The sequence below is a fragment of the Schistocerca nitens genome, chromosome 5, assembly GCF_023898315.1.
Source record: "Schistocerca nitens isolate TAMUIC-IGC-003100 chromosome 5, iqSchNite1.1, whole genome shotgun sequence".
NCBI lineage: Eukaryota > Metazoa > Arthropoda > Insecta > Orthoptera > Acrididae > Schistocerca > Schistocerca nitens.
In genome coordinates, this window is record NC_064618.1 from 57,179,342 (window position 1) to 57,195,330 (window position 15,989).

The 15,989-nt window shown below is 48.0% G+C and overlaps 1 protein-coding gene across 1 annotated transcript in view; it reads left to right on the top strand.

Annotated features, from left to right (window-relative positions):
• Positions 1-15,989, top strand: part of LOC126260276 (atrial natriuretic peptide receptor 1-like) — an 875,013-nt gene that overhangs the window by 606,986 nt on the left and 252,038 nt on the right. The window contains exon 6 of the mRNA XM_049957602.1: positions 1,882-1,991. Coding sequence (XP_049813559.1) covers positions 1,882-1,991 — 110 coding nt within the window. The remainder of the gene's footprint in view (positions 1-1,881; positions 1,992-15,989) is intronic.

The following is a 15,989-nucleotide window of genomic DNA, read 5'->3' on the forward strand; positions in this document are numbered from 1 at the left end:
TGTGCACGAACTGGCCTTTCCATTATGCCCCATTAATGTTCGACAAGATTCATGTCAGGCGAACAAGGTGACCAACTAATTCGCTCGAATTGTCCAGAATGTTCTAAAAACCTATCGCGAACAAATGTGACTCAGTGACAATTTCATCGTTGTCCGGGAAGATGAAGTTCATGAACTGCTGCAAATAGTGGCCAAGTAGTCGAACATAACCATTTCCAGTCAATGATCGGTTCATTTGGACTAGAGGACCCTGTCCATTCCATTAAACACAACTGACAACATTATGGTGTCACCATCAGCTTGCACAGTACCTCACTGACAAACCTGGGTCAATGGCTTGGTGGGGTCTGCGCCAAAATCGAACACTACCATCAGCTCTGGCCAACTGAAATCGGGACTCATCAGACCAGGTCACAGTTTCCCAGTCGTCTAGGGTCCGACCGATTTGGTGACGAGCCCAGGCAATGTAGTGCTGAAACTTCTTGGAAGATTAAAACTGGGTGCAGGACCGAGACTCGAACTCGGGACGTTTGCCTTTCGCGGGTAAGTGCTCTACAAACTGACCTACCCAAGCACGAGTCACGCCCCGTCCTCACAGCTTTACTTCTGTCAGTATCTCATCTCCTACCTTCCAGACGGAACGAGACGAGAACTGGCAGAAGTAAAGCTGTGAGGACGGGGCGTGAGTCGTGCTTGGGTAGCTCAGTTGGTAGAGCACTTTCCCGCGAAAGGTAAAGGTGCCGAGTTCGAGTCTCGGTCCGGCACACAGTTTTAATCTGCCAGGAAGTTTCATATCAGCGCACACTCCACTGCAGAGTGAAAATCTCATTCTGCAATGTAGTGCTGTTAGCAAAGGCAGTCGCGTCGGTCCTCTGCTGCCACAGCCCATTAACACCAAATTTCGGCTTATTCTCCTAACGCTCACGCAGAGTTGCTTGTCTCGTAATTTCGAAAACTCTATCCAAACGCCGCTGCTCTCGATCGTTAAATGAAGGTCGTCGGCAACTGCGTTGTCCGTGGTGAAAGGTAATACCTGAAGTCTGGTATTCTCGGCACAGTCTTGACCCTGTGGATCTCGAAATATTGAGTTGACTAACGATTTCCCAAAGGGAAAGTCATCTACGTCTAGCTCCAACCACCATTCCGCGTTCCAAGTCTGTTGATTCCTGTCATGCGGCCTTCACCACGCCGGGAACCTTTCTCCACAAATCTCCTGAGTACAAATGACAGCCCTGCCAATGCACTGCGCTTTTGTACCTCGTGTACACGATACTACAGCCGTCTATATATGTGCAAATCGCTGTTCCATGTCTTCTGTCGCCTTAGTGTATGTGTGCTACTGGCCTTGCTGTTACGCCACATCCCCATTAATATATTATAAGACTTCACCGCCTGAATCTTGTCTGTATTTAACGTCGAATTTTATTTTTTCGAGAGCGGAAGAAATGGAAACTCTGGTTTCATTAGGAAATGGTAGGGAGAGTAGATTTACCGCTACAGCTTCCCTGTAGGAGAAACCTGATCACTGTCTGACAATTTATTATTGGAGTTCATGCTCAGTATGTACACATAAATTTTGAGAACGCTTCCCGAAATTTGCAGAGAGGATAATAGCTGCGACTGTGCGGCTGGTCCCGGCGGATGTTCGAGTCCTCCCTCGGGCATGGGTGTGTGTGTTTCTCCTTAGGATAATTTAGGTTAAGTGGTGTGTAAGCTTAGGGACTGATGACCTTAGCAGTTAAATCCCATAAGATTTCACACATTAATAGCTGCGTACAAAAAATTGTAAGTGTAAAGAAGCGTAAGCGCTTGGGTAAACGCCTATGACAGAGCACGCGCGATGCTTGTGAGGTAACTGTGACGCGTTTGGCCGTGTTGCAGTGGTCATCCTGAGCGTGCGGGGAGTGCTGGTGCGGAAGTTCATGTTGGCGGCGCACGCACTGGGCATGACCAGAGGCGACTGGGTCTTCCTCGACGTCGAGATCTTCCAGGTAAGCGCAGCACCAGCCCTGACACGTTGTCTGTACGGCTCTGGACAACTGCCTCCAGCCGTAAGCCGCAAGGCATTCTGATGCTCCAGCTACTGTGTGGCGATCAAAATACATTAGAGTATCGGAACAGTTTTTACTCTGACATGAGGGCATCAATTTTCATTGTTTTTTGCTAATTTTACTTTTGGATATCAGTGTTCAAGTATCACGAACGTAGACAGCCTGAAGCAGTGAGCCTACACCATAAATGACAATGGTAGAACCGACGAAAGGTGAAAGGGAAATTTTTATTACCAAACGTTTCGTAAAAAATGTCTTATGTGTTTTTTTTTATTTTTACTTTGTCGTTGCTGCACTTCATTCCACTCATAACCTTACTGTAATATGAATGTTCTCGGCTTTTTTTCTCGATTTTCTCCAAGGATTTTCGATTTATTTTGTGACGGTTTTACGTCGAATTAGGTGTCCAATTAATTCAGTTTTCCTCTTTGTATAATATCAATCAACAGCGTTTTTCCTTAAATTTCTTTTAGTATTCATTCATTCAACTGAATTTCAGTCCAGTATGTTTTCTTGGTTCTTCTCCATCTTGGAGGGCGTCGAGGACGTTCACAGGTTCGGGTGAGCTACAAGCAGCTCGCTTTCCAACAGGTTGTATTAATTACCCATGCACACACTTGGAAGTCGTTGGTTATTGTGCATCTACCAATGGACTTCAGCAGTGGAGCACTGTCGTGAAGATGCCAGCAGCTGCCATACCCAGCACGGTCCGGATGTGGAGTGAACTTGATGGTAAACATTCTCAGCCAGTGGCTGACCTGCCTCAAGAGCTGATGGGGCAGACTGCAGATTCGAAAAGCATAGTCTAATTCAGGATGTGCTGGCAGCCTGCCACAGCCATGACGTGCGGTATGCGAGCCCCGATCTGACATCTGGCACTGGTGGATGACCAGTGGCTCGGTAGCTCGGAGTGCCTCAGTTCGATCACTACTCTGACTGGACCCCCTGGTTGGCTATCCGGTCAGGTTGATGGTGTAGCGGTAGTGGCCTGGCAGCAGTTTTACAACAGATGCCAACTAAATCCCTCATCAGCCGAATTAAATGACCAGCCTGGCTAGAAGGCCTGTACTTATACGAGCCAAAGTGTGTTTGTACTAGCATAGCTGTCGCAAATGTCGCGCATGCTGGATGCTGAAATGTCCCTGATTTCGGTAATACACTGATCACTGATCGACAGGCGGGAAGCAGGGCCTAGGATGGGTGCTGTGGCACAATGTTTCACAGGCAGATCACAGCAAGTGGCTGCTGGTGGTAATGAGGCACATTGCATTAAGCTCACACCATCACACTCTTCTTCTCTTGGAAGAATTTGACCCTCTGAATTCTTTCTACTGCCGTACTTGGAACTAGTTAAATTTTCACAGTTCATTCAGTTAGTCTTTCGCTCATACCATGCATGGGAGTCCCTTTGCCGTCAGGGTATCCGATAGTATTAGCCTGCAGGTGAAAGGTGTGGGATTCTACACTTCAGACAGCTACAGATGGAGCCTATCATTAGCACACTTACGAATGTCGTTGACATGCAGTTTCTCCAAGTGATAAGTCTCAGCTGGATATTCATTATGATCTTGTTGTATGTGCCAAAAAATTTGCTCAATCGAGATCGGACCAGTCTGGGCAGCTGCCATTTGGTCCAAGGAGGCTAGAAGTGCACACGGCAGCATTCAGGTAGCTCAGATTCTCTCTAGGGACAATGTAGAAGGGAATATTGTGTAGTAAGTAAGAAATGGTGTATAAGGATGTAGTTCTGGAGAGTAATTTCTGCCTCTTCCTGTCAGGCACAACCAGTAGTATGACATATACCTTCAACCACACAAACTTTTTCAGAGATCCCATCATTTTGAATGAATATACTGAATTATCAAACAGTCCAATCCATAATTATAAAGGATATTTAAGCTTGATTCCAAATAGCCAAGACTAACACATATAAACATTCAACGCTAACATATTTTACAAACCTGGATATTTAAGCTTGATTCCAAATAGCCAAGACTAACACATATAAACACTCAACGCTAACATATTTTACAAACCTGCATAACTGATTCACAAACAACTGTTACTGTGATAGATACACACTTCATAATATACTAAACATGTGACATCACATAACATCGATCCCTCTGGAACACTGAAGTTAGCACTATTACCCATTGCCCAACACGATACTTGGGTAGTTTGGCCTTCTCTTTTTGCATGCCTTCCTGCCAGTCCAGGGTTTCTGCATTCCGTATTTTGATGCACTTTTGAACTACGGGCTGCTACCATATACGACTGTTAAGTGTGCTAGTCACTATGGTAATCGACTTAGCATTTTCACTATGATTGTGTGCATTTATTGTCTTCCAATCACTTGTGTATATAATGCACTCGTTGGCAATTTCGAATCCACAAGAGCCTTTGAAGCAGTTTCATTAACTCTGACATGAAACTGGTTCCGCACTCAGTTATCTTACTCTCCAGTGCCCAGATTTTAAAATTTAGTCGTTCACCATTAAGTGATCTAATATAGTTAAAACACATCGATACCCTGCCAATGTCTGTGTGAATGGTCTGTCAATATCAATACCAATCAACTGGACTTGTGTCAGCCTATGAAAATCTGAGTATTGCAATTTTCTCATGACAAAGCTCATCTTTTCGTGAAAAGGCTGTGCAGTTTTTCACATATTGCTCCACAACTTGCTTACATGTTCTCCCACCAATAATTTCCCGCAGCACATTAACAAATTCTTCAGTAGTTCCACAACGTCCATGCCTGCTAAGATAGATTTGCGCATCTGCCTTAACACTTGATCATGTAAACTTGCTGGCTAGATACTATGTCGCCTGCACTTTGTTTGTCTGTGTAATTCATCATCACCAGCACACAACTGGGTTTACACTGCAATACCATTCAGCATCCTTAGCCTCACACCGCTAGTCTGCATATATACGAATACGTACTAACACATGTAGATGATTTGAAAACTGACTGAAAAGGTCCAGAAGTAGTATCAGTTAATAAAGACAAACTCTGTGCAACTTTGACATTTTTCTACAGTTTTAATAACTCATAATTGTTATTGTTCAGTTTTCTAGTTTGATCAATGTACTTTGTTTTCCATCAGCATGTCCATGTGTTTTCCTAGGAGGATGTACTATTTCAAAATTAAACGCACGAAAAAGTAAGACCCTAAGACAAGTAAGATCTTAAATGTCCATCAGCCATTTTAATGCTGTGTGATCTGTTACGATTTTTAAATACCTACCATACTGGTATCAACGAAAATGTGTGATACCATTATACCACGAAGCACGCTCAGTATCTCCTTCGCTGTAGTCGAGTAATTCTTTTCTGCCTTGTTCTACAGCCTAGAAGCAAAGGCTGTTGAGTGTCCTGCCTGATATATATCCTGGCTTAAAATGCACCCATAGACTGGTACTCTCTTCCATTATTATGTCATGAAGGTATTGGTTTATAAATTAGTTCACGATTGATTAGAGGTGATGTGAATCTTGTAATGGTTTGTTGTACACTGCCAGTTCATTCCCAGTGAGAAAACAACGATGTGTTATTGGCACAGTTGTAAGTGGTCCGAGAGGGTTGAATAATTCTCATTATTCCAATACCGGTTTTTCCATTATCTCCCTATTACTCATTTTTCAGATGCAACACTTTTCCCTACCATGTGGTTACGTCAGCAGACTGTCTAGGTTTAGAACACCTTACACTGAAGTATCAAGCTAATTTTTCTTCCTCTAACTTTTCCACATTATTTATCAGTGCACATAGTGATAGTTCCACTTCCATTGACCTACAATTATTTACACTGCTCGACTTCTGTCAATCTTTTCTACATACAGCAAATTATGGCATACAAAGTCCTGTGCATTGTCTTGTTCCGGGTCTTCCGCTAAAGGTTCAATTACACACAATATATTAACTGAAAAATATGCTCTTACGTCTACCCAGACTAGCTTCCCTGTGCCTTCAGTGTTTTAGCCTATAAGTCGAGTCTGAGGGACCATGCACACAGTTTAATTGTCTTCCCTGACGTACGGGGCGTGCCTTGCAGCATTACTGTTTATGAGGCAGTAAAACCTGAACACAAAGATGTCCCACCCAACTGTACTACGTGTCGTTCCAGATTCTCTGTGGCCTGATGTTTACTCAAACAATCCAATCCAAGGATGACTGCGTAACTTTTGCCAACCCACGAAACTACTTTCACGCAAGTACAGAACCGAGTGAATGAATATTACCCCCACTTATGCCATTTAGTCTGTAATGGCCTGGGTTGCCGGCCGCGGTGGTCATGCGGTTCTGGCGCTGCAGCCCGGAACCGCGGGACTGCTACGGTCGCAGGTTCGAATCCTGCCTCGGGTATGGGTGTGTGTGATGTCCTTAGGTTAGTTAGGTTTAAGTAGTTCTAAGTTCTAGGGGACTTATGACCTAAGATGTTGAGTCCCATAGTGCTCAGAGCCAGTTGGCCTGGGTTCAAATTCTTTACAGCAAGTATAGCCTCACTTGCTACTGATACCTGTGTTTCCACATCCAGTAAAAATTTAAACACCATTCCGCCTAAATAGCTGAACAACAGTGGTCTACCACTGATTCAACACATGGGCATCTTGTGCTCATATTTACTGGGAATGGTCCACGGTGGCTCCATCATTCCCTTTCTCATTTATGGCTGGGTTACGAACTCTACTATGTGAAAACCCACACAGAGGAACCCGTTCTGAGTGTCTCACTACACCTATGGTGCTGCTGTTCCTTACTTCCAGGATACTGGATGGCAACAAGGCAGCAACTTGAAATAATTCAACAAAATTGTAAAAAACCGTCCGAGTTGAAGTCTGTCTTTAGTAACTGATGGCCAGTTTCGGACCTTTTCAGTCCATTTTCAAATCACCGGACCGAGCGAAGTGGCGCAGTGGTTAGCACACAGGACTCGCATTCGGGAGGGCGACGGTTCAAATCTGCGTCCGGCAATCCTGATTTAGGTTTTCCGAGATTTCTATAAACCGCTTCAGGGAAAAATGCAGGGATGGTTCCCTTGAAAGAGCACGGCCGATTTCCTTCCCCCTATTTCCCTAATCCGAGCTTGTGCTCCGTCTCTAATGACCTCGTTGTCGACGGGACGTTCTCTTCTCCTTCAAATCACCCACACAGCTCAAACAACAACATTCATTACGTGTGAACGCTGCAGACACGGCGCGTGTGTGTGTGGGGGGGGGGGGGGGGGGGAGGGGGGGGAGCGGTTGTGTGTGTGTGTGTGTGTGTGTGTGTCTGTGTGGCTTAGTGCAGTATATAATTTATAATTATTTCGCTGCATGCAGCCCTGCAGGACTGTTTTGTGAATAATATGTTGCACTCGGTCACATACAACAGACCAGCGTTCCCGCCACTGAATGGATGCTGTTGTATGACTTATGTGAATGATTTGAAAATGGACTGAGAAGGTCCAATACTAGAATAAGTTAATAAAGACAAGCCGGCCTGGGTGGCCGAGCGGTTCTAGGCGCTACAGTCTGGAACCGAACGACAGCTACGGTCGCACGTTCGAATCCTGCGGCCCCCAGGGGCTCAGCATTCATTTCCTGGGTACGGGCTTGGCGACCCCGGGGTCCTGAGCTGGGGACTGGTCAGCGCCGCCAGTCTCCTGTCACTGTAACCCCCGGACATGCTTCAGCGACCACCGTATGGCGCGGCGGTGGAATGTTGTGTGCTGCGGGGAATTGTAATCTTAGCTCGACCGCCTGGATTGCGAGGAAGGTCAACCTCTATAAAAAAGCCCTCAATCTTACGGTGAGTGCGCGCCTATAAGATCCATGGCTGTTGGGGTGGAACAGTCGCAAGCAGGCAACCTCTGGGGCACCTGCCGCACCCCAGTTGTATAAGGCTTACTCAGGCACATGGGGCTCTGTCTGAGCGGACCTTTAGTTCCCTAGCTGCTCGTGTGACCGCAACGGACCCTTCGACCTCTACGTTTCCCCTTACCAGTGGATTGGGTGGGCCACTGGTAGGAAAACACACCCCATCGAAAAAGCGACTTCGTGCTGCGAGTCCTCCAGCGCCTGGTGTTACTAGAGATTTATCAGACTGTGGTAACAGAGCACATGCTGATAACCAGGATGTGTTTTTGATTGTCAAACGGAAGGATGGTAGCTTTGAGAGGGTTTCTCCCTTTTACATCCACAAGGGTCTTGAGGGAGTTGCAGAAACACTGTGAAGCGACTGCGCAAATGGGACTCTGTTAGTTGAGACTTCTAGTTCCCGTCAAGTCGCTTCTCTTCGGAAAGCAACATGTTTTGGAGAGTACGCTATCGAGACGGAGCTCCACTCCACTTTGAACTATAGTAAGGGTGTTGTGACATGTAGAGACTTGGTGGATATCCCCAAAGACGAGTTGAAATCTGAGTGGGCTGACGAAGGTATTGTTGACGTGCAGCATATTATGAAACGAGTCGATGGGGACATAGTCTACATCTACATCTACATCTACATGATTACTCTGCAATTCACATTTAAGTGCTTGGCAGAGGGTTCATCGAACTACAATCATACTATCTCTCTGCCATTCCACTCCAGAACAGCGCGCGGGAAAAACGAACACCTAAACCTTTCTGTTCGAGCTCTGATTTCTCTTATTTTATTTTGATGATCATTCCTACCTATGCAGGTTGGGCTCAATAAAATATTTTCGCATTCGGAAGAGAAAGTTGATGACTGAAATTTCGTAAATACACTCCTGGAAATTGAAATAAGAACACCGTGAATTCATTGTCCCAGGAAGGGGAAACTTTATTGACACATTCCTGGGGTCAGATACATCACATGATCACACTGACAGAACCACAGGCACATAGACACAGGCAACAGAGCATGCACAATGTCGGCACTAGTACAGTGTACGTATATCCACCTTTCGCAGCAATGCAGGCTGCTATTCTCCCATGGAGACGATCGTAGAGATGCTGGATGTAGTCCTGTGGAACGGCTTGCCATGCCATTTCCACCTGGCGCCTCAGTTGGACCAGCGTTCGTGCTGGACGTGCAGACCGCGTGAGACGACGCTTCATCCAGTCCCAAACATGCTCAATGGGGGACAGATCCGGAGATCTTGCTGGCCAGGGTAGTTGACTTACACCTTCTAGAGCACGTTGGGTGGCACGGGATACATGCGGACGTGCATTGTCCTGTTGGAACAGCAAGTTCCCTTGCCGGTCTAGGAATGGTAGAACGATGGGTTCGATGACGGTTTGGATGTACCGTGCACTATTCAGTGTCCCCTCGACGATCACCAGTGGTGTACGGCCAGTGTAGGAGATCGCTCCCCACACCATGATGCCGGGTGTTGGCCCTGTGTGCCTCGGTCGTATGCAGTCCTGATTGTGGCGCTCACCTGCACGGCGCCAAACACGCATACGACCATCATTGGCACCAAGGCAGAAGCGACTCTCTTCGCTGAAGACGACACGTCTCCATTCGTTCCTCCATTCACGTCTGTCGCGACACCACTGGAGGCGGGCAGCACGATGTTGGGGCGTGAGCGGAAGACGGCCTAACGGTGTGCGGGACCGTAGCCCAGCTTCATGGAGACGGTTGCGAATGGTACTCGCCGGTACCCCAGGAGCAACAGTGTCCCTAATTTGCTGGGAAGTGGCGGTGCGGTCCCCTACCGCACTGCGTAGGATCCTACGGTCTTGGCGTGCATCCGTGCGTCGCTGCGGTCCTGTCCCAAGTCGACGGGCACGTGCACCTTCCGCCGACCACTGGCGACAACATCGATGTACTGTGGAGACCTCACGCCCCACGTGTTGAGCAATTCGGCGGTACGTCCACCCGGCCTCCCGCATGCCCACTATACGCCCTCGCTCAAAGTCCGTCAACTGCACATACGGTTCACGTCCACGCTGTCGCGGCATGCTACCAGTGTTAAAGACTGCGATGGAGCTCCGTATGCCACGGCAAACTGGCTGACACTGACGGCGGCGGTGCACAAATGCTGCGCAGCTAGCGCCATTCGACGGCCAACACCGCGGGTCCTGGTGTGTCCGCTGTGCCGTGCGTGTGATCATTGCTTGTACAGCCCTCTCGCAGTGTCCGGAGCAAGTATGGTGGGTCTGACACACCGGTGTCAATGTGTTCTTTTTTCCATTTCCAGGAGTGTACATCTCGCCGCGACGAAAAACGTCTTTGCTTTAATGACTTCCATCCCAACTCGCGTATCATATCTGCCGCACTCTCTCCCCTATCACGTGATAATACAAAACGAGCTGCCCTTTTTTGCACCCTTTCAATGTCCTCCGTCAATCCCACCTGGTAAGTATCCCACACCGCGCAGCAATATTCTAACAGAGGACGAACGAGTGTAGTGTAAGCTGTCTCTTTAGTGGACTTGCATCTTCTAAGTGTCCTGCCAATGAAACGCAACCTTTGGCTCGCCTTCCCCACAATATTATCTATTAGGTCTTTCCAACTGAAGTTGTTCGTAATTTTAAGACCTAGGTACTTAGTTGAATTGACAGCCTTGAGAATTGTACTATTTATCGAGTAATCGAATTCCAACGGATTTCTTTTGGAACTCATGTGGATCACCTCACACTTTTCGTTATTTAGCGTCAACTGCCACCTGCCACACCATACAGCAATCTTTTCTAAACCACTTTGCAACTGATACTGGTCTTCGGATGATCTTACTAGACGGTAAATGACAGCATCATCTGCGAAAAACCTAAGAGAACTGATCAGATTGTCACCCAGGTCATTTATATAGATCAGGAACAGCAGAGATCCCAGGACGCTTCCCTGGGGAACACCTGATATCACTTCAGTTTTACTCGAAGATTTGCCGTCTATTACTACGAACTGCGACCTTCCTGACAGGAAATCACGAATCCAGTCGCACAACTGAGACGATACCCCATAGGCACGCAGCTTGATTAGAAGTCGCTTGTGCGGAACGGTGTCAAAAGTTTTCTGGAAATCTAGAAATACGGAATCAACTTGCGATCCCCTGTCGATAGCGGCCATTACTTCGTGCGAATAAAGAGCTAGCTGCGTTGCACAAGAACGGTGTTTTCTGAAACCATGCCGATTACGTATCAATAGATCGTTCCCTTCGAGGTGATTCATAATGTTTGAATACAGTATATGCTCCAGAACCCTACTGCAAACCGACATCAATGATATAGGTCTGTAGTTCGATGGATTACTCGTACCACTCTTAAACACTGGTGGGACCTGCGCAATTTTCCAATCTGTAGGTACAGATCTATCGGTGAGCGAGCGGTTGTATATGATTGCTGAAGACTTGCCCGTATCAAGCGATTTGAGTTGCTTCGCAACCCCTAAGGTATCTACTTCTAAGAAACTCATGTTAGCAGCTTTTCGTGTTTCAAATTCTGGAATATTCCATTCGTCTTCCCTGGTGAAGGAATTTCGGAAAACTGCGTTCAATAACTCCGCTTTAGCGGCACAGTCGTCGGTAACAGTACCATCGGCACTGCGCAGCGAAGGTATTGACTGCGTCTTGCCGCTTGTGTACTTTACATACGACCAGAATTTCTTCGGATTTTCTACCAAATTTCGAGACAATGTTTCGTTGTGGAACCTATTAAAGGCATCTCGCATTGAAGTCCGTGCCAAATTTCGCGCGTCTGTAAATTTTCGCCAATCTTCGGGATTTCGCGTTCTTCTGAACTTCGCATGCTTTTTCCGTTGCCTCTGCAACAGCGTTCGGACCTGTTTTGTGTACCATGGGGGATCAGTTCCATCTCTTACCAATTTAGGAGGTATGAATCTCTCAATTACTGTTGCTACTATACCTTTGAATTTGAGCCACATCTCGTCTACATTTGCATAGTCAGTTCGGAAGGAATGGAGATTGGCTCTTAGGAAGGCTTCTAGTGACACTTTATACGCTTTTTTAAATAAAATTATTTTGAGTTTGTTTCTGGTGGATTTGGAAGAAACGGTATTGAGCCTAGCTGCAATGACCTTGTGATCACTAATCCCTGTATCAGTCATGATGCTCTCTATTAGCTCTGGATTGCTTGTGGCTAAGAGGTCAAGTGTGTTTTTGCAACCATTTACAATTCGCGTGGGTTCGTGGACTAACTGCTCGAAATAATTTTCGGAGAAAGCATTTAGGACGATCTCGGAAGATGTTTTCTGCCTACCTCTGGTTTTGAACAAGTATTTTTGCCAACATATCGAGGGAAGGTTGAAGTCCCCACTAACTATAACCGTATGAGTTGGGTATTTATTTGTTACGAGACTCAGATTTTCTCTGAACTGTTCAGCAACTATATCATCGGAGTCTGGGGGGTCGGTAGAAGGAGCCAATTATTAACTTAGGTCGGATGTTAAGTATAGCCTCCACCCATACCATTTCGCACGGAGTATCTACTTCGACTTCACTACAAGATAAACCACTACTGACAGGCACGAACACTCCACCACCAATTCTGCCTAAACTATCTTTCCTGAACACCGTCTGAGACTTCGTAAAAATTTCAGCAGAACTTATTTCAGGCTTTAGCCAGCTTTCTGTTCCTATAACGATTTCAGCTTCTGTACTTTCTATTAGCGTTTGAAGCTCAGGGACTTTCCCAGCACAACTACAACAATTTACAACTACAATTCCGACTGTTCCTTGATCCAAGCACGTCCTGTATTTGCCATGCACCCTTTGAGATTGCAGCCCACCCTGTACTTTCCCGAGGCCTTCTAACCTAAAGAACCACCCAGTCCACGCCACACAGCCTCCGCTACCCGTGTAGCCGCCAGCTGAGTGTAGTCAACTCCTGACCTATTCAGCGGAACCCAAAACCCCACCTCCCTATGGCGCAAGTCAAGGAATCTGCAGCCAACACGGTCGCAAAACCGTCTGAGCCTCTGATTCAGACCCTACACCCGGCTCTGCACCAAAGGTCCGCAGTCGGTTCTGTCAACGATGCTGCAGATGGTGAACTCTGCCTTCATCTCGTAAGCAAGACCGGCAGCTTTCACCAAATCAGATAGCCGCTGGAATCCAGAGAGAATTTCCTCAGATCCAAAGCGACACACGTCATTAGTGCCGACATGTGCCACCACCTGCAGCTGGCTGCACCCTGTGCTCTTCATGGCATCCGGAAGGACCCTTTCCACATCAGGAATGACTCCACCCGGAATGCACACGGAGTGCACACCGGATTTCTTCCCCTCATTAGCCGCCATATCCCTAAGGGGCCCCATTACGCGCCTAACATTAGAGCTCCCAACTACCAATAAGCCCACCCTCTGCGATTGCCCGGACCTTGAAGGCTGAGAATCATCCTCTGAAACAGGGCAGGCAGCTGCATCTGGCTCAGCCAGAGACAGTTCCTGAAACCTGTTTGTTAGACGCACCGGGGAGGCTTTCTGATCAGCCTCCGGGGACGTCTTTCGCTGCCTGCCACGCCTTGGAACGACGTCCCAATCAACCACAGGCGAGGGCTCAGCCCCACTGCGGGCAGCAACCGGGGCAACCACAGCGGCAGACCGATCTGGGGACAGACGGGACGAGGTTGACATCCCCGTGATACCCAAGTCCGGCTCCCCACAGTGGTGCCCATTGGCAACAGCCTCAAGCTGCACGACCGAACTCAGCGCCCCTGCAGCTGTGAGCGAAGGGATGCCAACTCAGCCCTCATACGAAAACAGCAATCATAGTCCCTGTCCATTCTAATCGATATTGAACAACAGTTACTGAAACACGAGTCCGTGCCTAGATAACGCAAGGGAAACACGCAAAGAATGTATGAACTAACCTGTACAAATGCCTAACGACTGCGCTACAATCTGCCTGAATTTACGATTACAGTTACTAAAACTCGAAATTACACCTCCTATACGAAACTCACACGCAATTTAAGTAAGAATCTACGAAGTAAACACAGAAAAGAAGATATATACGTATCTTCCTGCGCTGTCGATGTGCACCAACTGGGAGCTCAGGCCAAATCCGACTCATTTATTCTCACGTTCAGTTGCCTGACACTCCCAGAGCATGTTAAAGCGGGTTACTTACGTTTATCAGTACGGCCATATTTCCCCAACCCAATGCGCTGTTTTAAATGTCAGCGCTTTGGGCATACTACGTTGGGGTGCAATGGGATAGCCACTTGTGGTAAATGTGGTCAGCCTGCCCATGAAGGAGCCGATTGTTCATCGCCTGTGAAGTGCGTGAATTGCTCTGGGAGTCACCCTGTCTGGAGCCGGGTCTGCCCCATCTATCTCGACGAACGGAAAATCCAGGAGATCAAAACATCTAAGCGCATCCCCTATGGTGAGGCCAAGAAGCTCTTTAAGGCCATGCAACCTCCTGTGTTTACGACATCTTTCGCTTCCGCTCTGAAAAAACCGGTACAAATGGCCACTGTTGTTACGCAAACGGAGGTTGCTAGTGTTAGCTCTAATACCTGCGTTTGCCAGTGCACTTGTGCTGCTGCGGTTGTTTTGAAACCTGCGGCTCTCCCCGCAACGTCGGACAAGGCCGTGGTTGCTGACATTGGGGTACTTCCTGCCTCTTCCCATATGGCGCCTTCTGCCCAGGCGGGTACAGCTCCACCTGCTGCCAAGGCTCTGCCTTCTAAGCCCCCCAAGACAAAGACGCCGAAGGTGAAGGTTTTGCCACCTGAGGAGACTGGTCAGGGTCGGTCCGATAACGAGGCCATTGTACTGTCTGACATCTCCCGTGGGTCGTAATCGGAGCTGATGGACATTGATGTCGACCGGGGGCGATCTTCTCGCCCCAGGAATAAATCTCCGGCCAGTACGGGCTCTCCTCCAAAACACAGAGGCAGGGTGAAAGTTCAGCCACCCTGATCACTGGCTCCCATATTACAGTGGAACCTGAATGGGTTCAGGACGCATGTGGCCGAATTACAACTCCTTGTACGAGAGTGCCCTTTGTGCCTTTGTCTCCAAGAGACACATTTTTGGGCCACTGATGCTCCTTCTTTACGGGGCTATACCGTATATAGGAAAGATGATCTGACGGGGGAAAGGGCAAAGGGTGGTGTTGCGGTTTCTGTCCGTGACATGCACCCCTCATCTGAGCTCCCTCTCGTTACAGACTTGCAAGCAGTTGCAGTTGACCTTCTTGTGGGTCGGAGGCTCACAGTCTGTTCACTTTACTTACCACCTCAGGATGCGATAGACTCTGAGGCTCTCACAGACCTTATTAGCCAACTCCCCCGCCCATTTCTTCTTCTGGGGGACTTCAATGCTCATAATGTCTTATGGGGCTCTTCGACTACTTGCCCCAGGGGTCGCATCCTGGGAAACCTCATGATGTCTGACGAACTGTGCATCCTCAACTCTGGTGCTCCCACTCATTTCTGTACTGCTTCTGGGTCATCAGCTATTGACCTTTCCTTTTGCTCTCCAGCACTCGCGGATTCTGCTCTGTGGGAGGTTGCTGCAACCTCCATTCTAGTGACCACTTCCCCCTTTGTATTCGCCTCCTGGCTGAGGCTATGGCATTACCAGTGCCGCCCCGGTGGCACCTCTGCAGAGCTGACTGGACGCTTTTCAGCCAACTGGCTGTTTTGGAACACCGTGCCAGCGTCCACGAATGGGTCGACCATGTTACAGCCATGATGTCCCATGCTGCTGAATTGTCGATCCCACGGTCCTCAGGTCATCCCAAGAGGCGTCCTGTCCCTTGGTGGACCACTGAGTGCCGCTCAGCCATCCGAGCCCACCGTGCAGCTCTGCGCCGCTTCAAGTGCCGTCCCTCAGCTGACAATCTTGCGGCCTTTCGGGTGGCAAGGGCCAAGGCGCTGCGAGTGATTGAAGAGAGCAAACGACGGTCATGGCAATCGCTCTTGAACCCCATCTCCCGCTCCACTAGTTCTACGAAAGTATGGGAAGCCACCAGGAGGATTTCCGGGAAACGCAGCCAACTACCTGTCATGGCA